Source organism: Lygodium microphyllum, chromosome 5 (assembly GCF_053477565.2).
Source record: "Lygodium microphyllum isolate KBCC chromosome 5, Lygodium_microphyllum_v1.1.10, whole genome shotgun sequence".
NCBI classification, from domain to species: Eukaryota; Viridiplantae; Streptophyta; class Polypodiopsida; order Schizaeales; family Lygodiaceae; genus Lygodium; species Lygodium microphyllum.
Genome location: NC_141139.1, coordinates 139,115,045 through 139,140,988, shown reverse-complemented (window position 1 = coordinate 139,140,988; position 25,944 = coordinate 139,115,045). Strand labels below are relative to the sequence as shown.

The 25,944-nt window shown below is 43.4% G+C and overlaps 1 protein-coding gene across 1 annotated transcript in view; it reads right to left on the bottom strand.

The window, feature by feature from the left end:
* Positions 1-25,944, bottom strand: part of LOC148036455 (uncharacterized) — a 225,699-nt gene that overhangs the window by 176,394 nt on the left and 23,361 nt on the right. The window contains exons 11-16 of the mRNA XM_087678435.1: positions 25,618-25,851; positions 23,535-23,645; positions 20,033-20,149; positions 19,815-19,940; positions 4,395-4,478; positions 4,181-4,293 (exon numbers count right to left, since the gene is read on the bottom strand). Coding sequence (XP_087534561.1) covers positions 4,181-4,293; positions 4,395-4,478; positions 19,815-19,940; positions 20,033-20,149; positions 23,535-23,645; positions 25,618-25,851 — 785 coding nt within the window. The remainder of the gene's footprint in view (positions 1-4,180; positions 4,294-4,394; positions 4,479-19,814; positions 19,941-20,032; positions 20,150-23,534; positions 23,646-25,617; positions 25,852-25,944) is intronic.

The window sequence follows — 25,944 nt, the reverse complement described above, 5'->3', positions numbered from 1 at the left end:
GTTGACGACAGGCACGATTCCCGAGGTAATGACTGCTGGGTACAGTCGGGCTGACGCACAGGTACAGTCGTGCAGGATGGCGCGTCAGGACACAGGCGGCACGTCAGGGCACCAGTGGCGGGACAGGGCGTCAGATGGCGGGCAGACGGGAGCAGCTCGTCTGGCGGGACAGGGCGTCAGATGGCGAAGTGGGCAGGACGTTGACTGGCGGGCCAACGTAGAAGGCAGCGACGTGGACAGGGCGGGCGACGGGCTGCTGACGTGGAGTTTTTTAAAAAACGGCGACAGGCGGGCTGTAATGTCAGACTTGCGGGCTGGCGAGGACTGCACTGTTGGACAGCGCGCTGGCATACGTCAGCGCCTGCAGCTGAATGTCAGACGTGGACCTGGTGCTGCTCGCGAGCTGCTGACGGACGACTACAACTGTTGACGTGGACGACTGTTGACGGGCAGGACTGAGCTGCAAGTGACGTGGCTGCTGACTGAGGACAGCTCTGATACCAAATGTCAGATGGGAGAGGATCGAGGTGCAGCTGAAGTGCAGTAGACAGTGTGAGAGTGAGAGACAGAGTTGAGCACGACACCCAATGCAATAGTACTGAATAGAGTGTAAGATGAAAGTACAAATGATAACCCTTATACCTTAGGGTTATAAGGGGCTGTTCACACCCGAACACAGTAAGTGCCCGTAAGTGTGCACCACAAGCACATACAAAATAGTACACATAATCTGGGGGAAAAAACCTCTCCTACCGAGAGTAAAAAGTGCCCCAGTGTCCTAGTGATCACCCGCACACTCCCATATGAGCGTAGGCGTAATTAAGGCGTGTGAGATACCCAACAGACTTCAATGCAAAGATCCAAGTATACCTGGCAAAGTCATCAATGAATGTCACAAAATAATAGAAACCTCCAATTGAAGCAGCCCGCATAGGACCACACACATCACTGTGAATCAAGAATAGCTTGAGTGATGCCCCAACTCTACCATCCTTAGGTATGACAAAGCAGTGCATCTTGCCAAGCAAGCAAGCTTCACAGACATGCTTATGAGGAATCTGCATCTGTGGCATATCTTCAACCATTTTAGGCAACCTTACCATAGTATTAAAGTTAAGATGCCCAAACCTCTCATGCCACAAGTAAGTATCAGGCAAAACATCTGCATCAACTGCATGAGCATCATGAGCTGAACTGTCATATGCATCCAAGCTGTACAAGCCCCCCTGAAGAGTACCAATCAATACAATAGCATCGGCATGACTCAATTCATAGACTGCACACCTATGCCCATCAAAGACAATCCGAAATCCACATGTAGCTATGGCTGAAATAGAAATCAGATTTTTTCGTATGCCTGGTACATACAAAACATTCTCCAGAGTGACAACACTGCTTGTAACTGATGTAACAGCCACCTGCCCAATACCCTTAACCATATAAGATGCATTGTTGGCACATGTCACGGAACCCCCCTTTGGGGCATCAGTAAGAGAATTAAACAAAGTTTTACAGGAGGTAATGTGCTTAGAAGCACCACTGTCAAAGAACCATGTAGAGGCTGAAACTGCCATACAAGCATGTGAACTTGTATCATGCACTGGAGGATTGTAATGGCATTGAACAATGAAGCCCCCATTCTGATCCCTGGCATAATTAGCTTGCTCATTAGCATGCCCATGTGTATTTGCATCAGTGCCAGAGGTAGATGTGACTGAAAGTCCAGCTTCTTTCTTCTTCTTTTCAGAAGCAATCCTCTTCCTACATTCAGCAATTTCATGGCCCGGCTTCCTGCAATAATTGCACCTCTTTTTCTTCTTTTGATCACCCTGAGAGGATGAAGTAGAAGGCTGATTAGTTGCTGTATTTTTGGGGACAGATTTCTGAAATCTCCCCTTATTCCGATCATTGGCTGCAAATGCCTGATCTGAGTGCATACTGGCATTCCAATTCACACGGCTCTGCTCCTCCTGCAGTAAAAGTGCAACCAATTGATCAAAGGAATAATAGTTGGCATTGCCCATGGCAACCAACCTCAAGGTAGTGGCGAAACCTTGGTAAGAGTCAGGCAACCCATCCAATGTGCCTGATACAAGCTGTGAGTCAAGGATGTCCTCATCAATATTAGCCAATTGCTCCTTTAAATCTTGAATAGCTGTAAGATATGCATCCATATTATCACCCTCATTCAAACGAGTATCCTTCAGTTGCTTGCGAAGATAAGCAACATGGGCCTCATTGCGTACCTGATACAAGGAAGCAAGCTTATCCCAAGAGTCCTTAGCCGTAGTGCATGTTCTGATATGAGGAACAATACTTTTTCTGATAGACAGAGCAATAAATGCCTGTGCTTTAGCGTCACGGCCATCCCACTATATCATCTCCTGAGTAGGAGGAATGAAGGCATCACGGGAAGAACCAGTGGATGTAACATCACTGGAAGAAGGTGTAGCCTGCCTAACGGGCCTAGGCTCATTGCCAGATACTAGATTCCACAAGTTCTTGGAAACCAAGAGATGCTTCATCATGAATGACCACATAGGGCAGTTAACCCCATCAAGCTTATCATCAGCACCGAAGGCCCCAAAGAAATCATCTTTGCCACCAGCCATTATGTAGACAAATGCACAAGAATGACAAAAGCAAAGATTAGGAGCCTCAAGCTCTCAACTGCAAATACCAATTACTGACTCCACAAGCCTCAAGGCTTTCCAGGCATAAACCAACTGTATGACCAACTGAAATCTGCCAGCAATATTTGAACGTACCTGATTTTTGCACCAAGTAGGGGCGTCCTGACTTATAGAACACAGCTATGCCAAAAAGTTTGCACTTTGTCAAAACCATTGTGTGCAAGAAGTGGTTTTCTGATGCAGCAGGTGGTTTTGACAGAAAACAGGCGGTTTTGGCCCAAATGAAGGCTGAATAAGCTTGAATGGAGTCCCCCAAGGTTGGAGAAGCCTCAAGAAGGATGGGAGATCAGATTTGAAGCACTTTCCCGCGACGAAACTTCGAGCAATGGCTGGAAACTCCAGAAAATGGCGATGGGAAGCCTCCTGGGAATGATGACCCGCAAGAAGAGGAAGCGGGAGGGTCAGATCTGAAGCAATGAAGTGATGGTAACCCGCTCTGATACCACTGTTGGGTGGAGTGGACAACGGAAGCAACAGGAGACGGAGGCAAGAAGCAAAGCGTGCTGCTGAAGTTGTATTACTGAAGTTATAAAGAATACAAAAAGATACACCTAATATAATGAAACCCTAACCTAACATGATGAAACCCTAACTAGGTGTCATACATGTACTAGGTGTCCCAACTGGAACTAGTACTAAGTGTACCATAGGTCCTAACTGATAATAACTAGGCCTACAAGGCACATACCAAGGAATGAGTGACACCTATGGATAGCCCATAGAGTGGCCTACACCTTCTACCTACTCTGACAAGTTGCCCCTAGCCTAGGGTCCATCTCATGGGGGACCCTCTACTAGAAGTTAGTTAGCCAAGGCCCACACTCATTATATGAGACAAAGGTGCATGATACAATATTCATCATTGAGGCAGGCTCTTGTGCCATCGTTGGTCTAGAGGCTTTGCCCAGCCGCCAAGTACTACAATCTATGATGTCACAATGAGAGGCTTGGTAGATCATTGGGAGCCTCACATAGTGGCATATCTAGAAGGCGTCGTGTCAAATGATTTTCAGCGGCGAGAGCCTCTTGGTGCATGCTACTCTAGCAAAGCTCTGGTCCTCCATCATCCACTCACTTTGTGGCTGCTGGAAGCAGCTATAGGGTGACTCTTGGCACCAACAGGAGCTCCAGAAGTAGTTCATTTGCATCTCGGGTGAACATGGCCTGTTTTTCACATTACAGGCTGGCCGCCCTTGGTGGTGCTACATTCCTTCCCCATTGCTCATTCCCCCTAGACCACCTTGAGAGGCTTGTATATAGTGGTTTTTGATCTACAAATAGCTCCAACTAAACTGTTGAGCACTCGTGCTTCATTGTAAATTTCTTCTGAGTAATATAATCAGCCACACCATTTTTGGAAGAAAAAAAGAACCTATTTATACGCTCTTGGCATAAGGGGAAACATTATAATTCTCTCAAGAATCTTGCTGCAGAAAACTTACATCTTTCAATGTATACTGCCGATCAAATAATGACAACCAATGTACCTTGCAAGGAGAGAAGGATCATCTTCTTCAGTCAAGTTGTCCGCAATAGCTCTTAATGCATCAAAAAGTTGAGAATGCACACAAATATCAATAGCCGTTTCAAGTTCTCCACCCTGCAATGGTTATTAAGATCACTCTCAATTACATAAACAGATTCTGTATGTAAAACTGCCTGTAACAGAAACCTATATAGGAGACCACAGCAATACACTACTTTTTGGTAGAGTAAAACTGCCTCCTCGAAGACTCCCTTTTCTTCAAAAAATTTTGCTGATAAAAGCATTGTCTTCTTTGTACCCTGCTAATTCAAACAGATTATCATGTGATCTCAGTCAATTTTCTCAAGTAGTTCATCTCAGGGCCTAAGAGACTTCATTATCTAGCATTCTTACTAATCCACAAAAACTTTACAATTTTAGCAGTACAACAGGCTTCCATTAAAACATGCGTCACTTTTTAACAGTAGATAACAACAAAGAACGGCGTGTGGATTTAAAAGTTAACAGTACAGATTCAAATGTAAACATCATCATTACTAGCAGGTCCTTGATGGAGAAACTGAATGGGTATTCTAGTGCACATACTTAGCTTCTTAAATCCAGGGGGAGACTTCCCAAGAAATCTCATCAGACCACATTCCTGTAAATCAGGACTGACCTAGGTGTGTCATGAGACAAGTGTAGATAGGATCTGTCAATAAAGCCAACACAACATGGTTGAACACCTTAGTTGAGTCACTAGTAGAGAGGCACCACCGCACGATGGTCTTGACCCTAATTTCCAAGACAACAAGCTTTTTAGGATTACTTGTCAGATGGGAGAGGATCGAGGTGCAGCTGAAGTGCAGTAGACAGTGTGAGAGTGAGAGACAGAGTTGAGCACGATACCCAATGCAATTGTACTGAATAGTGTGTTAACTGAAAGTACAAATGATAACCCTTATACCTTAGAGTTATAAGGGGCTGTTCACACCCGAACACAGTAAGTGCCCGTAAGTGTGCACCACAAGCACATACAAAATAGTACACATAATCTGGGGGAAAAAACCTCTCCTACCGAGAGTAAAAAGTGCCCCAGTGTCCTAGTGATCACCCGCACACTCCCATATGAGCGTAGGCGTAAGTAAGGCGTGTGAGATACCCAACAAACCCCCCTGGAGTGAAGAGTGATCAAGTGTACAAGGATCATCCGCCACCAAAGGGCGTCAAATTCAAAGCATCGCGAAATGCTTCAAATTTGTCTCGTGGAAGAGCTTTGGTGAAGATGTCTGCCACATTGCTGGTGGTAGGACAGTAGACAAGGCTGATATCACCTGCATGTAGCCTCTCTCTGACAAAGTGGTAGTGAATCTCTATGTGTTTCGTGCGAGCATGAAACACAGGGTTCCGTGCCACTGCAATGGCACTCTGACTGTCAGTATATAAAGGAGTAGGCTCCGTAACAGATACATCCAAATCAGCAAGTAAGCGTCTAAGCCATACGCACTCAACTGCAGTAGTGAAGGCTGCCTTGTACTCAGCTTCACATGACGACGTGGCAACAGTGGATTGTTTCTTGCTAAGCCAAGAAATGCATGACGAGCCAAGAAAGAAACAATTGCCACTAGTGGAGTGACGAGTATCAAAATCACCAGCCCAATCAGAGTCACTGTAAGCATGTAACTGCAGTGGTCCCCCCTTGGCATAAAGCAATCCAAGAGCTCTAGTACCCTGCAAGTAACGAAACACACGCTTCACAGCTTGCCAATGCGACATACGAGGCTGATGCATGTACCTGCTCAAAACTGAAACGGCAAACTGTATGTCTGGCCGAGTGTGGCATAGATAGATGAGACATCCCACTGCTGGAGCATAAGTATGGATATCAAACAAATCACTGTCATCATGTAATGACAGTTTGAGCCCAGGTTCCATGGGTGTACAAACTGGCTTGCAATCCTGTAAGCCAAACTTCTCAAGAAGTTGCCCAATGTACCTTGACTGACATAATCCAATGCCTCTAGCATCATGTACGAACTGGATGCCCAAGTAATAGTGCAAAATACCCAAGTCAGACATGTCAAAAGTTTGCTGTAAATTATTTTTGAATGCTGAAATCTGATCAGCATGTGTTCCAGTGAGCAAAAGGTCATCTACATATAGACACAAAATCAGCATGGATCCCCCTTCTTTATGTACATAAAGGGTAGACTCAGATGGGCTGTTTACAAACCCCTGACTAAGCAAGAAAGCATCTATCTTTGCGTACCAAGCTCGTGGAGCTTGTTTCAAACCATATAGAGCTTTTTTCAGCTTGCATACTAAATTTTCTGAGCCTTCAACTGCAAAACCAATGGGCTGCTGTACATACACTTCTTCCTGAAGTTCCCCATGTAAGAATGCAGTCTTGATATCCAGCTGATGCACTTTCCAACCAAAATGTGCAGCCAAGGCAATCATAGACCGAATGGTCGTCATATGGGAGGTAGGAGCAAAGGTCTCCTCATAGTCAATGCCCTTTTTCTGTGCGTAGCCTTTAGCTACCAGCCGTGCCTTGTACTTATCTATGGATCCATCTGCATTCCTTTTCAATTTGTAGACCCATTTCGTACCAATGGCACGCTTGCCAACTGGCAAAGACACCAAATCCCAAGTATGATTCTTATGAATAGAATCCAATTCAGCTTGCATGGCTGCCATCCAATGCACACTATGTCGTGCATCCTCAAAACATTCAGGCTCCTCATTATCATAAGTACATGCTGCCATAACAAACTCCATGGAATGTGCTGAATCATGCAGTCGAGTTTGCCTTCGAGTACGACCAGCCAAGGGTGTTTCCAAATGACTATCTCTCATAGTCTGCGTGTACCATCTAGGCACCTGTCTTGCTTCCTGACTGTGTACAAGTTCCTGCTGAATTTCAGTTTCAGCAATGTGCTGATTTACTGCATGTTCCATAGGAGCAGCTGGCTGAACATTAGGTTCATTTGCTGAAGTACCAACTGAATCACCAAATGTGATGGGCAGCAGCCCTTCAAAGACATCACGGGCAGCCTGATATGTATCAAAACCAGCCAAGGATAATTCTGATTTTTCATCAAATACAACATCCCTGCTGACAAAAACCTTCTTGGTCACGGGATCATAGAGTCTGTAGCCTTTGCTTTCGCTGCTATATCCCATAAAGATGCATTTTACAGCCTTGTTGTCCAACTTCTTTCGAAGTACCTGTGGAATATGGGCATATGCAAGACACCCAAAAGTACGGAAGTGGCCAACAGAAGGTTTGCGGCTGTGCCAAGCCTCAAAAGGTGTGACGGTTTTCAAGGCCTTGGTAGGGCATCTGTTCAAAATGTGGCAAGCGCACATGACGGCTTCCATCCAAAAACTATGAGGCAAACTCTTTGCCTTCAGCATACATCTGGCCATCTCCATGAGTGACCGATTTTTCCTCTCTGCTACCCCATTCTGCTGTGGAGTATATGCAGTAGTGTACTGATGGATAATGCCCTTCTGCTGCAAATAAGAATTCAGCATAGAGGACATGTATTCCCCCCCTCGGTCCGAACGGAGAGTCTTTATCTTGCAACCAGACTGAGTTTCCAGAAGTGCACTGAAAGCCAAAAATGCATCATACACTTCTGACTTCTTTTTCAAGCAGTAGACCCAGCACAAACGTGTAAAGTCATCAATAAATGTTACAAAATAGTAACAACCACCCAATGACTGTGTCTGCATGGGCCCACAAACATCCGAATGCACAAGCTGCAATCTGGCTGTTGCTCTAAAAGCAACATCACGGGGAAAAGAGAAACGATGCATTTTCCCCAAAATGCAACCCTCGCATAAATGCTCAGGAGGTCTCTCCAAGAGAGGTAATCCATCCAACATCTGAGTACGCTGTAATAGCATCAAGCTGCCATAGTTTACATGCCCCAAACGAGCATGCCATAACTCTGCCTCTAACATAGAAGGAGTAAGAGTGGATGTCAAATATGCAGACTGATCTACCGAAAGAGCATCCAACTCATATAACCCATGACACAGAGAACCTATCAAGACCAATGTCATGTGTTCCTTGTCACGGACCATGCAATCAAAGGTGACCTGCAAACCACAACGTGCCATAGAAGAAATGGAAAGCAGATTCTTCTTAATGCCAGGCACATACAAAGCATCCTGTAGGCGGAGAATAGAGCCATCAATGGCTGTAAGCTGAATCTCCCCAATACCACGAACAGGGTATGATGCATTATTAGCACACTGAACAGACTTCCCAACGGGAGGTGCACCAAGAGAAGCAAACAAATCTCTACGAGATGTGATATGCCGTGAAGCACCACTGTCAAAGAACCAAGTGTCAGCATCTTCTGTAGAGCTAAATGCTCTATCAGCCCAAGAGACATCATAACTGCAAGTGTAAAAACAATAGTCCCTGTCTGCAACAAAGGACGCGGACTCACTAGCAGTGGAAGGAGCTGCAGAAACAGACATCCCTGACTCCTTCTTCTTCTCTTTGGCGATGCGCTTCCTGCACTCAGTGATGTAGTGGCCAAGCTTCTTGCAGTAATGGCATTTTCCTTTCTTGGCTTGCGTGCCCCCCTGTTTCTGACTTGTCTGTGAAGTGTTACTACTACCAGAACTCTGCGAAGCATTTTTCCCTTGGCTATTTTTACCCTTCTGCCTTGACATAAAAGCCTGCTCAGAGGCTATACCATCCACACCACTGTTCCGTCTAGTTTGTTCCTCCTCTAGAAGCAAACTGACAAGCTGAATGAAAGTGATGGGCTCTTTCGAAATCCTCATAGTGAGGTTCAAGGCAGTATGAAAAGCCAAGTAAGAGGGAGGCAGTGAATTCAATGTCGTAGAAATCAGCTGCGCATCTGAGTAGTACTCATCCACATTCATGAGTTGCTCCCGCAAGTCCTGAATTTTGTTGAGATGATCCTGCATAGAATCACCCTCATTCATCTTTAGAGTCTCTAGCTCTTTCTTCAAGAAAGAGATGCGAGTCTCATTCTTTCCTGCAAACATCTGCTCCAATATCAACCAAGCTTCTTGTGAAGAAGCTGCTGAACGAATATGAGGAATGATAGAACGCTGAACTGCCAATGCAATCAGCGACATAGCCTGTGCATCCCGTATATCCCAAGTTTTCTGAGCTGCAGTTCTTGGGGGAAGTGGCTGAGCGGGGTGAGGTGGATGGGGCTGAGGTTGCCCTCTTGCACGTCCTCCTGGAGGAGGAGTAGCGGGAGCCACAACTCCCGGTCGTGCTTTCTCTCCACTGACATAATCCCACAAATTTTTGGCCACTAATACATTCTTCATCATGAAAGACCAAAGGGAATAATTGTTCCCATCCAATCGGTCTTCCTTGGACACATAGGTGAATACATCTCCTCCCTGATTTGCCATTATTTCCCAAAAGGTAATAGAGCAATGTCAATGCAGTACGGGCTGGAAATCTGCAAATTTCCAGAAATTGCAGCAAACACAAGTCTGCAATTAATGTGCAAAGGGTACTCTGTCAAAAAAAACTGTCACTGATGCACGCTTCCCAAGGTGCAATTAGTGCTCAGCAGCACTAAAACATCAAAAGCCCCAAAATTTTCTGCCCAAAATTTCTGTCACAAATGTCTGTTACAAAAGCCCCAAAATGTGCATTCAATGTGTCACAGACAGACACAGCACGTTTCCCAATGCTGAAAACTGAACCTGCTGTTCAGCACGTTTCCCAATGCTGAACCTGAACCTGTTGCACGAACTCCTGTGTAAAAGAAAAGTGCAGAATGTTACCTCTGCGTGTTGACGACGGGCACGATTCCCGAGATAATGACTGCTGGGTACAGTCGGACTGACGCACAGGTACAGGCGTGCAGGTCCAGTGACACGCGCAGGCAGGACTGGGCGCGCGCTGGGCAGAGGAGGCGGTACCCAGGACTGGGTGGTGGAGACAGGTGTCGCGCTGGCAGCTGGAGCTGACGGCACAGGCTAGCTCAGCGCAGGGAGGCTGCGCAGGCAGGACTGGGCGAAGGGGCACTCTGGGCAGACACAGGGCAGAGGACTCGCTGGGCAGAAGTGGCAGCACGCAGGTACAGGTGGCGCGCTGATTGTTGGAGCTGCCCGCTGGGCAGAGGAGTCGTCTGGTGCTGCGCGCTGACGGACTGAGCAGGAACAGGCGGCTGGGGCAGAACTGGCGGGGGCTGCAGACTGCAGACTGAAGACTGCTCTGAGCCGAGCTCTGATACCAAATGTCAGATGGGAGAGGATCGAGGTGCAGCTGAAGTGCAGTAGACAGTGTGAGAGTGAGAGACAGAGTTGAGCACGATACCCAATGCAATTGTACTGAATAGTGTGTTAACTGAAAGTACAAATGATAACCCTTATACCTTAGAGTTATAAGGGGCTGTTCACACCCGAACACAGTAAGTGCCCGTAAGTGTGCACCACAAGCACATACAAAATAGTACACATAATCTGGGGGAAAAAACCTCTCCTACCGAGAGTAAAAAGTGCCCCAGTGTCCTAGTGATCACCCGCACACTCCCATATGAGCGTAGGCGTAAGTAAGGCGTGTGAGATACCCAACATTACTTGCTCAATTTTCCAAGTTGATGGAGTATCAACTCGGTATGAGGATATCACAAACTTGTTAGCACATGGCTTGATCTCAACCCAAGCTTCTAATGAGACAAGCGTTGTCTTCTACACAAGACCCGACCATATTAGTTGTGTGGTGGACACCCTTATTGCCAATGCCCAAACATGATTCTTCGAAGACGTGTACCCTCATGAATTTTCAGACATTGCAGCATCCGCCCTAGAGATAACCACTACTTAGCCCATGATATCACCTTTAAAATCTTACAATCCATCTATGCTGGCCCAACTTGTTCCAAGATTGTAAGCAATACATCTAGAGCTGCAATGCCTATCAAAGATGTGGAAGCAAGCCTACCAAAAGTAACCACTACCACTATACAGCTCCACTAGATGACAGCCATTTTCCAAATGGGTTTTTGATTTCATCAGCCCAATCTCACCCAACCACTAAGTTGGGTAACAAGTATATTTTGGTCACCACTGACTTTGGTCCCAAGTGGGCCAAAGCACTTCCCTCCAAGGGCACAACTGCTTCCACAATCACACCACCTTCCTTTACTCTCATATGTTTTTTCGCTATGGCCCCCCTCACAACAATTGGACACATCGTGGCACACATTTCAACAATACCCTCATTTCTAGTGCTGTGCTATCTCTTACTTTTCCTTACAATTGGCACCATCTTTGGTGCTTTCTTTCTCTGCCCTCCTGTGAGGCTATCATCAGCCACCTCCCTTCTGCTAGAAAGAAACATGGCATGTTGTTGAGTCCTAGTGTAGCCTATTATGAGATGCCTAATCATCCTACAAGAGAAGCATTGGCTAAGAAGGACCAAGTAAAAGATTGGCCATATAGGCATGGTGACACAAATAATTGGGTGGCAGCAGCACATGCCTAGGCATCGCTATCAAGGTCAATCATCAACTTCAACTATGGTCTCCTTTAATCAATGTGGGACAGAAAAAAATGTCAAGGTGCCAAACTAGCAATGGGCTCTTCAAGTCAAAGTGCAATTTCCACACCTATCAAGGTGCCTAAACTATCCATGTGTTAGAATGTTGATCATTGCATTTGTTGCATCTCACTTCTCTTGAAAATTGTATCAGTTTGCTTCTTTGTGAAAGCTGTATCCTATAATGACAACCAAAGAAGCTTAGTTATTAAAATGTCATAAATCGACACATAAATTGAGGGATTTAGAATTGACATTACCTTAGAGTAGCAGTTGGCACCTCTCCTTCTGAGCATTAGACAAAAGCTTCTATATTCGATCTTGGCAAGACTCTCGTTATCAGGGAGAGTATTGGTCACCAACCAAGTTGTTCTTGTGACCATGTGGTACATCACTTCTAGCTAGAAATTCTCTAGGTCATGCATCCACTAGGTGCAGCACCTCATCGAGAACTTTATTTGGTCCAGAGGAGATGGGAGCCTGGCCAGAGCAAAGGGGGCTTGGGGCATCATCATACAGCCTAGATCTAGAGGAGGATTAGGGATCATAGACCCAAACAGCTAGAGCAAAGCCTTATTGGTCAGCTCACTGTAAGGGGGCTGCTTCCAAGCAAGGGACCCTAGAAGAAACTCTTGATGGGGAGGCTACAAAAGATATGACACCTACACATGAACATGGCAACTCAACATTCACTAGATCTTTCAGGAGATTAACACTAGAGATTTAGGGAGGAGCTTTGAGGTCAGATTTGTGGCTGCCATTATCAGAGCATGGAGATCTGTATCTTTAGGGCTTCATCAGCTCCCCCAACTGCTATTGAAGAGAACAGGAGGCAGCCTCTTCTCTTCAATTGTTAATCAAGATCAGACTCGAGCCCCAATAATTGGGCAGTGGACATACTTGTCCTGGGGGTGATTCTCTACACAGGTCACTACATCAGCAGGGGATTGGTTTTCATTTCAAGAGTTACTACAAGAGACTCAAAGGTAGAGACTATAGGGTCTTAGGGGAGCTAGAACTATGATTGAGGCTGTGACGGATGGGATTCCACCAGATTTGCAGACAGATACAGCTATCTCCCAGACTTGGACTGGTCTCTTCTCTAGAGGGGACATCCTTCTAGCAATCATTGCATCTAGCATAGACAAGACATTCACTTTCATGGTTAAGGAGATGCCCACCTTCAGCAAGAAGATCTTGACCATACGACACTCAATGGTTGCTCCAGGTAGAGGATTAGAGTAGTGGCACACTTTGAGGAGGAAGTGGCACATAGACCCAACCACTTGTGTTGTAGATGGATGGAGATACTGGGCACACCAAAGGAGGCCTCTATAGAGACTATAGTGGGATCCCGAAGAGTGGGTGTGAGGGGCCCCTTCTTTGATAGTCGATGCAACATACCCTTTTTTGGCCACTGGGCACACCAAAGGAGGCCTCTATAGAGACTACAGTGGGATCCCGAAGAGTGGGTGTGAGGGGCCCCTTCTTTGATAGTCGATGCAACATACCCTTTTTTGGCCACACTACTAGGTTGGGGAGGACACAAATGAGCAGGATTAGAGTACAGCCAGCAGTCAACCCCCATTGGCATACAAAGGGAATCTCACATGAGTTCCTATATTACTTTTGGAGGAGCCTACATGACACCTCCAGGCCTAGGGATACATCTCTCTATGGCTTGTAGCCCATAGGAGTTTAGCAGTTAGCACTTGGCTTGGATATGGTAGGGACCCAGTGCCATGTGTGCAATGTGGTGAGCCAGAGGAGAGACAAAGACATTGCCTATGGGACTGCCCTAGATCCCAAGAGGTTTGGAGGAGAGCTCTCATGATAGTATTCCATGGCACAATGGAATCCATAGTAGCGACATGGGGGCTGTAGCTTGGGCCAGAAACAGAGATCCAATATGCAGCTATGAGGACACTCAAGGAAGAACTTCTTTTCTCATCATTGGACAGCATCTCAGCAGGATCCCTACCCCAGACTACTCGCAAATGCATTGGACTTGGGGACATTGTCATCGATTGGAGCTGATTTCTAGCATTATAATTTGGTACACATGGACTGTGAGATATAGCCAGGTCATTGATTTTCACAATGTATCCACTGGGGAAACTTTATCGAGGATTTAAATAGAGAGGGTCTGTTGGGTTTGACTCCCGCCTACGCTCACAGAGGAGTGTTAGTGATCCTCGATAGGAAACCAGGGCACTTTTTACTCTCTTTACGAGAGGTTTTTTTCCCCAAATTTGTTCTCTTTTATTTTATGTGCCCCTGTTACACAATGTAGCCACTTATCATGTTTTACACCTTTTGGGTGTGAACACACTCTAGCAACCCTAAGGTTTAAGGGTTGTACTTTGTACTTGCATCTTACACTCTTCAGATTATAGCATTGTGTGTCGTGCCTTCACTCTTACACACTCTCTTCACTATCAACTATACTCTCAGCTCAGCTTCAATCTCTGTGCATTCTCTCACCTCTCACATTTGGTATTAGAGTTGGCCCTCAACTCAGCTCAGCCAATGGCCACCATCTCCAACTGAGCTCCTCGGCATTCAGCCCCACCAGCCAATCCAGCTCAAAATGCCAGCCACCTCCAATCGCCACCAGCAGCTCCAGCTCTCGTCCACCAGTTTGCTGGCCTACACAGCCAATGCCAGCAGCGCTGCTCCAGCCTCCAGCTATTCCTTCCTGCGCCAACAGCACTGCCCCAACCTCCAACTGTTCCACCCTGCGCCACCAGTCTGGGCAGCACCTCTGTCTACGCCACCAGTCGTCAATGCTACAGGCGCTAACCAGTCGCCAGCACTACAAGCGCCCACCCCAGCACCTCTCGACGTGCTCCCTGCGCTCCTTCTAGCAATGCCTACCACCTAACCAATCGCCCGCCAACTGCCTGAGCGCTACCACCACAACGCCAATGCCTCTGGCCGTAGTTAGCCACCAGCCCCCAATTCCTATGCCACCTGTCCTGTGAGCCACATGCCACCAGCACCCGCCACCTCAGCCACAAATCAGCCAAGTCCACCAGATCTGCTCGCCGAAGGTCCGCCCGCCTTGCTCTAGCTCCGCTCTGCTCAGTCAGCGTTATCATAGGTAAAAAGAAAAATTTATTACTTTTTTTATTTCCAACTTAATCTTCTGGAAGGGGCTTATGCCTGGGAAGTGTATCTCTGATCCAGCACGTAACTGGGACACATTTCTTGCAGAGATTTTGTGCATTTCGAATTAGACATTTGGGGCTTTTGATGTCTGTTCAAAGATTGGCAAATGTACATAAGTAACAGTCTGTTATAGACTGAATTTGTGCATTTTGGGACACGAAATTTGGGCATTTTGCATTTTTTGTGCTCCTGAGGACTGTTTATGCTTTGAAAAGCGTGTACATTAGACAGTTTTTGATAGAGTGTGATTAGATTTGCTAATTACAACAAAGTGTTTGTTGTAATTTCCAGAAATTCTCAGATTTCCAAGTTGGTCCGGCTTGAAGTATTGCTCTTTTGCTCCTTGATCAGTGACATTTACCATGGCCAATGAGGCAAGTGACGTATTCACATATGTATCTAAGGAGGATAGGTTGGATGGCAACAACTATTCTCTATGGTCTTTTATGATGAAAAATGTGCTGATTGCAAAGAATCTTTGGGATTATGTCAACGGTGAAGAAGTTAGGCCTAGACTTATGGCTCCTGCTACACCTTCTCCAGGAGGATGTGGGCAAAGGGAAACTCAGCCCGCTCAGCCCGCTTAGCTTGTTCAGTCCCCTCCAACTCAGTCACTTTCCTAGAGATTAGCAGCACAAAAGGCATGGGACACATGGGATTCTCAAGCATTGTCGCTAATTGCATAGGCAATTCAACGGTCTATCATCCCCCACATTCCGTCTACAGCTTCTTCACAAGAAGCATGGCTGACCCTTGAGCAAATGTTTGTTGGAAAAATGAGACATGCATCTCTTTCTTGAAGAAAGAACTTGAGACTGTGAAGATGGATGAAGGTGATTCTATGCAGGATCATCTCAATAAAATTCAGGACTTGCGTGAGCAGCTTATGAATGTAGATGAGTATTACTCAGATGTGCAATTGATATCTACTACTTTGAATTCATTGCCGCCCTCGTATTTGGCCTTTCATACCACCATGAGGATTTCCCCGCAGCCACTTTCTTTCCTTCAACTGGTTAGTTTGCTCTTAGAGAAAGAGCAAACAAGAAAGAAGAGTGGGGTGGATGTAATAGCCTCTAAGCATGCTTTTATGGCAAGAAAGAATGGCAAGGGCAGCCAAGCTAAAAATGCTCCGCAAAGCTCTAGGACTTCAAATACTTCACAGAGTAGCAAGAAACAGGAGGCACACAAGCCAAGAAGGGCAAGTGCCGCTATTGCAAGAAGCTAGGTCACTACATCACTAAATATAGAAAGCGCATAGCCAAGGAGAGGAGTCATGGATGTTTGTTTCCGATGCACCTTCTACTACTACTCAGTCCGCATCTTTTGTTGCAAATTGTGACTATCATTTTTACCCATGCAGTTATGACTCTTCTTGGGCCGATAGAGCATTTAACTCTATTGAGGATACAAGCACATGGTTCTTTGGCAGTGGTGCTTCTGGGCATATCACATCCCGCAGAGATTTCTTTTCCTCCGTTATTGCAGCCCTTGTTGGCAAGTCTATACAGTGTGCCAACAATGTATCATACGCTGTTAGAGGTATTGGGAAGATTGTGTTGATAGTCATTGATGGCTCTATTCTCCGTTTGCAAGATGCATTATTTTTGCTAGGCATAAAGAAGATTTTGTTGTCTATTTCTTCTTTGGCAAAGTGTGGTTTGCAAGTCACCTTTGATGATAACAAATGTATGGTCAAAAATAAAGAACACATGACCGTGGTTTTGACTGGCACTTTATGTCATGGGCTATATGAGTTGGATGCTTATTTAGTTGATCAGTTGATCTATCTAGCATCTACACCCGCTCCTGCTATGTCACAGGCAGAGTTATAGCATACTCGCATGGGGCATGTAAACTATGGTAGCTTGATGCTTATGCAACGTACACAGATGCTTGATGGTTTACCTCTCTTGGAGAGACCTCCTAAGCATATATGCAAGGGATGCATTTTGGAAAAAATGCATCATTTTTCATTTCCTCTTGATGTTGCTTTTATATGTGGCCCTATGCAAACAAAGTCCTCTAGTGGTTGTTACTATTTTGTCACTTTCATTGATGACTTTCCTCATTTTTGCTGAGTCTACTCTTCGGTGAAAAAGTCAAAAGTGTATGATGCATTTTTGGCTTTTGTGGCACTTGCTGAAAATCAATCTTGCTGCAGGATTAAGACTATCCGTTCGGACCGAGGGGGAGAATACATGTCTTCTATCCTAAATTCTTTTTTGAAGCAGAAAGGCATTGTCCATCAGTATACTACTGCTTATATTGGTCACTCATGGAGATAGCCAGATATATGCCGAAAGCAAAGAATTTGCCACATAGTTTTTGGATGCAAGCAGCTATGTGTGCTTACCATGTTTTGAACAGGTGCCCTACCAAGTTATTAAAGAATGTCACGCCTTTTGAGGCTTGGAATAGCCAGAAGCCTTCTCTTGGACATTTTCGTACTTTTAAGTGTCTTGCGTATGAACGCATTCCCAAGGTATTCAGAAAAAAGTTGTATAACAAGGCTGTTAAATGCATTTTTGTGGGGTACAGCAATGAGAGCGAAGGATATAGATTATATGATCTTGTCTCTAATAGCTAAAAAGGAATGCAGATGGATCCATTGACAAATATAAGGCCACGCTTATGGATAAAGGCTACACACAAAATAAAGGCATTGACTATGAGGAGACATTTGCTCCTACATCCCACATGACTACCATTCGGTCTATGGTTGCTTTGGCTGCCCATTATGGATGGATTGTGCACCAGCTTGATATAAAGGCTCCATTTTTACATGGGAAACTTCCAAGAAGAAGTGTATGTATAGCAGCCCATTGGTTTTGCAGTTGTAGGATCCGAACACTAGGTGTGCAAACTAAAAAGGCTTTGTATGATTTGAAGCAAGCTCCCCGACTTGGTATGCAAAGATTGATGCCTTTTTACTCAGCCAAGGGTTCACAAATAGCTCATCAAATTCTACACTTTATGTATGTAAAGACGGGGGATCCTTGGTCATCATATGTCTTTATGTTGATGATCTTATGCTTACAGGGACACATGCTGATCAAATTTCAGCATTCAAACAAAATTTGCAATAAACTTTTGAGATATCAGATTTGGGGCCTTTGCACTCTTAATTGGGTATTCAATTCATCCATGATACTAGATGCATTGGATTATCACAATCTAGATATATTGGTAGACTTCTTGAGAGGTTTGGCTTATAGGATTGCAAGCCAATTTGTACACCAATGAAACCTGTACTAAAGTTGTCCTTGCATGATGATAGTAACTTGTTTGATATCCATACGTATGCTCCAGCATACATTGGTAGACTTCTTGAGAGGTTTGGCTTACAGGATTGCAAGCCAATTTGTACACCAATGAAACTTGGACTAAAGCTGTCCTTGCATGATGACAGTGACTTATTTCATATCCATACGTATACTCTAGCAGTTAGATGTCTCATTTACTTATGCAACACAAGGCCAGATATTCAATTTGCAGTTTCAACCCTGATCAGATATATACACTAGCCACGCATGTCAGATTGGCAAGCTGTGAAGTGTGTTTTTTGTTACTTGCAAGGTACTATGACTCTTGGATTGCTTTATGCCAAGGGGGGACCACGGCAACTACATACTTAGAGTGATTTAGATTGGGCTGGTGATTTTGATTCTCGTCACTCTAGTGGTAATTATTTCTTTCTTGGCTCATCTTGCATCTCTTGGCTTAGCAAGAAATAATCCACCGTTGCCACATTCTCATGTGAAGCTGAATACAAGGTGGTTGAGATGTTTGTTGCCTGATTTAGATGTATCTATCACAGAGGCTACTCCTTTGTTTACTGACAGTCAGAGTGCCATTGCAGTGGCACAAAACCCAGTGTTTCATGCATGCACAAAACACATAGAGATTCACTATCACTTTGTCAAAGAGAGGCTACATGCAGGAGATATCAACCATGTCTACTATCCTACCACCACTAATGTGGCAAATATCTTCACCAAAGCTCTTCCTCGTGACAAATTTGAAGCATTCCATAATGCTTTAAATTTGATCTCCTTTGATGGGTGATCCTTGTATATTGATCACTCTTCACTCCAGGGGGGTTTGTTGGGTTTACCTTACATCTATGCTCACAGAGGAGTGACGGTGATCCTCGATAGGACACTAGGGCACATTTAACTCTCCTTACAAGAGGTTTTTTCCCCCAAATTTATTCTCTTCTATTTTATGTGCCTATGTTATACAGCTTAGGCACTTATCATGTTTTACACCTTTCGGGTGTGAACACACTCTAGCAACCCTAAGGTTTAAGGGTTGTGCTTTGTACTTGCATCATATACTCCTCAAATTATAGCATTAGGTGTCGTGCCTTCACTCTTACACAGTCTCTTCACTATCAACTATTCTCTCAACTAAGGTTCGATCTCTGTGCATTCCCTCACCTTTCACACGGTCCACACTCTTTGTGTGAGATGGGAGAGGATGCAGGGCACCTCTGAGAGGATGAGAAAAAAATGAGAGGCTTTCCTGTGAATTTGGGATTTAGACACCTTTCATACCACGCCCAGATGGTCTAGCATTTTAGCCCACCAGATTGGTTGTTCACACAACCATTGTATTTCTTATGTACTTAAGTTACTCATCACAGAGTTCCTTGTGCTTTGTATTTACCTCAGGGGGTTTTTCTCCAAGGTGTTATTAATAGAATTTTCTTTTCGTGGAAAAAAAAAAATTTAAGGGATTCAGTTGACATTTCTCCTTGTGTTTGCACGCAAAATGTCTGTTGAAGTTCGGCATCAGTTCTTCTCAAATTGTGTGTGCTGGTGCTTAATACATCAGTATGGTATGTTCTACAAAACTCATCACAGTAAAAAACCATCGAAACATTGAACACATTTTGAATAGCCAGCCTTGACCAGTTTATTACCTGAAGAGCTAAAGATAATAACTCATTGTCAATTCCGTGTTTCATCGCAAGATGGGCAGCACAATCATTCCTTCCTGCCTTGGCAAAAAGTCGAATAGCCCGAAGAAAGTTTCCTAGTTTTTCATACTTCAACAGATACCTTTCAGAAAAAGAATTCAAATCATTCTATATTCCTGCAAACAACCATTGAAAAGTTTGAATTTTACTATCTTTACTACCTGCTGACCAAGGTGAAAAGTTGCAGATGGGTCTGAAGTTTCTGCAACAACACTTTCTGCCATTTCTAATTCACCAAGGAAGCAGTGGACTCTTACCACTGATGAAACATCACCAGCCTGATAAGAACATGGCATAGCTAATAAAGTCAAACACTGATAGTTCAGAGATAATATACAGAAATGAAAACCAATGTATGCAAAATGGTCCTAAAAATACATTTAAAATATTGTCCTTCTGATGTCACTACTGTAAAATTCCCACTGCACTGAGAAGAACTATCTCCTTAACTAGATGAAACCATTATATTTGTGCAAACATTGGGCCTCTGGATTTGGCCTAAATAAAGTGCAACAAGGTGGAGGACTTTCTTTTACCAATTTGTAATAATCAATAGCATTTTGTAGAAGGTCATTTGCTTCACAGTAACTAGCCCACCATCTGTATAAAACTGGATCTTTCTTATCATCAACATACTTTTTCAGATCCTCAATTCTTCCTACAGAGTGCAACATTCGAGGAACCTCATACCTGCAATCAAAAAAAGGGGGGGAAAAATGATTCTCAAAACCAAGATCTCAAAGTTACAATCACACCACATGAACACAGAATAAATCATATGACATTATAGAAAAAGTGGAGACATGAAATATGCTTATACGCACTGTCTAGCCAGAGTCATACTGCTTAGCATATTTGGACAAAACCCATCGCCATGCAGTAATTTCTTTTTCCCAAGAAACTAAGTTTCTCTTAAAATGACACAATGCGAATCATGAAGGCAAATGTACCACAAGAATGTACCAAATTCATGAAATATACAACTCCAAACTGGCCACTCTTGAAGGATAATGTCCAGGACATGTGCTATCAGAATAATGATTCTGGTGGCCTGAATTGTAATGCCAAACCATATGTGGTCTCCCTATATAAAAGAAGATAACTGAGTCCCACATGCTAGAAGTGAGCTCCAAGCCATGTCAGTCTCTTTGCAGTCCAATTCATCTGTTTTAAGTCTCGGAGTATGTAGTATGCTGCTGGACTGTGATGTCAAAAGATACACCCCCCTAGAATTCCTCATATCAGCATGCTCGTCTTTGTAACCCAGGGCTCTGCTCTCCAAGCCACAATTATATCTCCACAAGTCTCCTGAAAGACCAATTGGAGAGCTTTCCTTCAAATCTCTAGGCTCTGGGGTGATTCAGAATATTTCATCTCTATATCTCACCAATCATCCACATCCCAGGGAGCCACCACTATCATAAACTGACGGGGGCTGTAGACAGTGGGAGCTTCAGTCTGCAAACTGCAGATCGCTCTGATACCAAATGCGAGATGGACGGATCGAGGTGCAGCTGAGATTCAGTAGACAGTGTGAGAGTGAGAGACAGAGTGAAGCACGACACCCAAGAGAATAGACTGAAAGAGTGTAACCAGAAAGTACAAAGTACAACCCTTAAACCTTAGGGTTGTAGGGGGTGTTCACACCCGACACACACTAAGTGCCCATAAGTGTGTAACATAAGCACATAAGTACATACGACAATAAGACCATAAGTCTAGGGGAAAAAACCTCTCCTACCGAGAGTAAAAAGTGCCCCAGTGTCCTACTGATCACCGACACTCCCATATGAGCGTAGGCGTAAGTGAGCCATGAGTCAAATACCCAACAAATTTTCCAAGGTTAGCCATTTACAGGGATTTCCCATGTTGTAACATAGTTCAAACGAAGATCTACTATTTCAAAAATCATTAGCTAGGATGACCAACTGGTCATGTACACTTCTTGATTTGAAGGAAAAATACTGTATTAATCATCAATATACAACTGAGCACCGTGAGGGTGGCCAAGAAAGCTCAAAAGAGCTCATGAAAGAGATTATACTGAAGTCTATACAATCATCAAGTGACAAGGTTTTCAAAGAGAGATTAGTGCAGCGATGTTATAAAGTGCAGCTATCAGAAACAGTAGCTTCAAAGGTAGCCAAATTATAAAGTTTCTATATTGTCCAAACAAAAGCACACCCAGGAAAGGAAAGTGGGATTGGGAAAGTGGCATAAAGGTTCAATCTGACTGGAAAATATCCAAAAAGCCAGAACAGCTTAGCAAATTGAAAAAGAAAGAAACAGAGTCTGAGAGAGCAAGACAACAGATGAATAAGCTCCTGTGAATGAGCACAGATCCTAAAATGTGTAGAATGTTCTTATTTAAAGCACCACATCTATGACACGTAGCAGAAGCAATCTTCTAATTGCAAGCATAGGACCTGAAGGGTCAACACTAGTACCATTATATATATGGCCAGATTAATCTCTCCCATGATGAAGGCACCATCCATATCCAACGTTCCTTGAGAGAATATGAGAATATAATACAAGCATGTCTACTTCCATGATACATTTTTATTTTCTGACACAACTGCTGAACAAGATCCATCATAATTTCTGAGGTTAGTGGTATGTCTTTCTAACTTGGAAGCATGAAGGCGTTCCATGAGGGAGTTTGAATCACATCCTCTATTAGATTTCTCTCCCTTTTGTAAAAGTGTTAGCCAATTCTGAATATCATTCTCATGAATGACGTGCTCACAGCTTGTAAGTTATCTAAATCAGCAGTAGAGAGAAGTTTGCTGCTTTCATCTAAGGCTTGGACCTTTTTTTTTTTGTAAAAATTCTGCCTATTTCTTTAAGGAAAAAAGAGGCCTTATTGCTTCAAAGCTTGCATGAAATTTTTTGTTTTTTGTGCATGGTGTATTCTTCTGTGATCCCCCATGTAGCACTGAAGATAAGGTTGTTTCATGCCACATCACTGACTCCTCACATTTCAGCTCTCATATCTCACATCCTGTGCTATATTTGTAAAGAGAGAATACTGCAAGTACACCCATTTAACAAAGAATTTTTCAAAAGGCAGTTGAGAAACCATATAAGACTTATATGTATTTATTCACAAACCAACAACATAACTATTGATAGCTGTAAAAGTTTTCCCATGTTCTGCATCAAAGATACCATCAACTTTGACAGATGTCATCATCAATGAAAGACTGACACAGTTTGATATTCCCAGCCTAGTATCCAAACAACCAAATCCACAATAGAAAGTTGAATATTGCCTCAAAAATGTACAGAGTAGGCATTGCTTTTGAAATATCAACGCCAGGCAGACAACTGATTTTGAAACAAAGTTGAGTACCTATGTGTGTGTGATAACTCAAAGTGATGTATAGCAGTTTGGATGTCCCCTATGGCCTCCAAATGTCTAGCATAAGAATGATGTATGTTCTTCAAATTGACAAGGTCATATCTTGAGGATTTTTCCAATGATTTCTCCCAATTACCACCCATCTGTGAATTGAAAAGCTAATCCACTAATTTAATTTTCTCAGTCTGTCCGAATACTTTATCTAGCTTGAAAGCTTTCCCTCACAACTCCCCTCCAAAATAATATAATAATTATTACCAAGCAAGTTGTGTGTTACTCACGTAAGAACCAAACTGTACCTGATAGAACTTGGAAAGAAGATCATAGTGCTTGCATCTATTATAAATGTTTTCAGCTTCTTCAATGCAGCCTAGCTGGATTGCCACCGCTGCAGCCTTGGCATCCTTTGCCTACATAATTAGAGAATATTCAGGCATGGTGTGTGACACAGCCCACAACTGATGTCAAGGCTTTATTAAAGCTGAAAGTAGTAACATCTTTCGCAACTTTTTCTTTTGGGAACAACTAGTGGTAAATTAGGGTCATTATATTAGCCAGTAGCTTCACTCCAAGGGTTAGTGACATTATTCACATGGGATGTGCATGAAGGTGGAAGGCCCTTGACATCTGCCTATTTGACCAGAAGGCCATGTTTACACCACATAATTTTTTATACACCGAAACCAATTAGAAAAAATGGAAAGAGAGAATTACTTCTCAAATGTTGTCTAAATTGAAGTTGAAGCAGACGTTTACATAATGAGGTTATAGTGTCTCTTGCAGGAATGGTACTTAATGGTGTTGGCATTAAATGCTCCTGTAGCTCGCCGAACTGGTTAATTTGTTAGCATTGTACTAAACATCTCCCTTGAGCAAATAGACAAGAAGTTGTATGCTTCTTTTCCCTTTCAATTTTATTGTGGATGAACTGTATTATCTTGGTGATTATTATCACTCAGATGTTTTCACTCTGTTACCTTGGTGATGAGTATCACTGAGATGTCTATAATAGAATTCTTTTGGGAAAAATTTTAGCTCTTATAGGATATGGGTGCTTGAACCCATTTTAAATGGTAATTAATCTTTCTCCCTACCTCACAATTTCTTCCCTCGATCTTGCCCCAAATCTTATAAGGGGATACGTTTATTGACATCATTCTCATCATCACCATTTGTGGCTGAGACTGTGTTGTCTTTGTCATTGCAGTGGTTTGTTGATGCTGTCACCATTGTCCTTCCTGCCATCATGTGGTCGTGGTTGTAAATTGTGGTTGTTTTCACTGTATAAAATAATTGTGACATGAACCAACACCCTAAAGACCCTAAAATGTAGGAGTCTTTGGAGGCTACCATCCTCACCCCTTGCCTCCTTTGGAATATTGGCAGACCACTTTAAGTCAGCACTGGATGTTTGCTTCAATAGAATATTTTGGTCTTTTGCCTTGAGCTTAGTAACTTACAAGGTGATAAACTAGTGTTTTCCTGCATCTCACATATAAATGAGGAAAAGGTGACAAGACTCCCTATCCTCTGAGATTAATTTGAAATACAGAACTCATAGTGCATAATTGGCCATTTTGACCCGAAAACTCAGCTTAGAGTTCCAAAACCCTTAAAAACAACCATAAACATGGCCTATTTTGGCCAGAAATCAAGTCTTGGAGAACCATTGTTTGGGCCCAAGGGTGGTTTGCGCTAGTGCAAACATGCACTTGTGGGCTTTACTCCAAGAGATGTGCGCACTGTGTGCACATTACCCTTGAAAAAAAGCTGGTTCTCTACCAAAATAGGTCATCTGTACCATTTTCTTCAAGGTTTTTAGGCCTTCTAACCTCATTTCTTGGATCAAAAATGGCCAAATAATGCATTTCAATGTATGGTCTGCATAGACCCAGATGTTTCAAACAGGTTTCAGCTAGTGAAAATTCCAAGTCATTTTCCCAAAAAGAATGGATTAGATTTTTCTTATTGCAATCTTCCAATAAGCTTTCTTACAAAAGCTTGCCTAAATATACAGTCCCAAAAGCTTGTCTAAAAAATCTCACCAGAAAAAATTCCTCATTGCATGATATCCATCTACAAAGTGTCCTTGTGAATATACTAACTCATCATTTACCATGCTTCACTAATAATGGATACAGCCTTGTGATCAGATCTTTCCTTGACCAAAACCTTTGGGCCTCCTTTAATTAACTTGTATTATCATTTTTTATGGCATCATCTAATCTAACAATATATTTCTTACATGTACAAGTAATTACACTTCTTCCTTGTAACTGGGAGGAGTAAGACAGCAACTAACTTAGATGATGCACATTATTGGAAAATTTGCTTCATCTTTGACTCAGCTAGAAATATTTCTACAAATGACACAGTTTTTACCATCTTATCATCAGCCTGTCTAATGGTTGAAACAGCATATGCACGACCCATTTTTGCAAAGCAATGTGTGGCTGCATCTAAAAACTCATGTTTCATGCAGTAGCGAGCAACTTTTTTCAGTATTGAGTTATCCTTCATATGCTCCAGAACTTTGTAAGCTTCCGCCTCACGGCCACATAGAAATTCATTGCCAAACTTCAATAAATCTTGGCGAGTTTTTCCATTGATAGTTTCCTGGTAAAAATTCAGAATTTAGTGGACAATTGTTTGCATGAATCGAATATAAAGCAAATAAAAATCAGCAAAAGTTTCCCTGGTATAAACTCA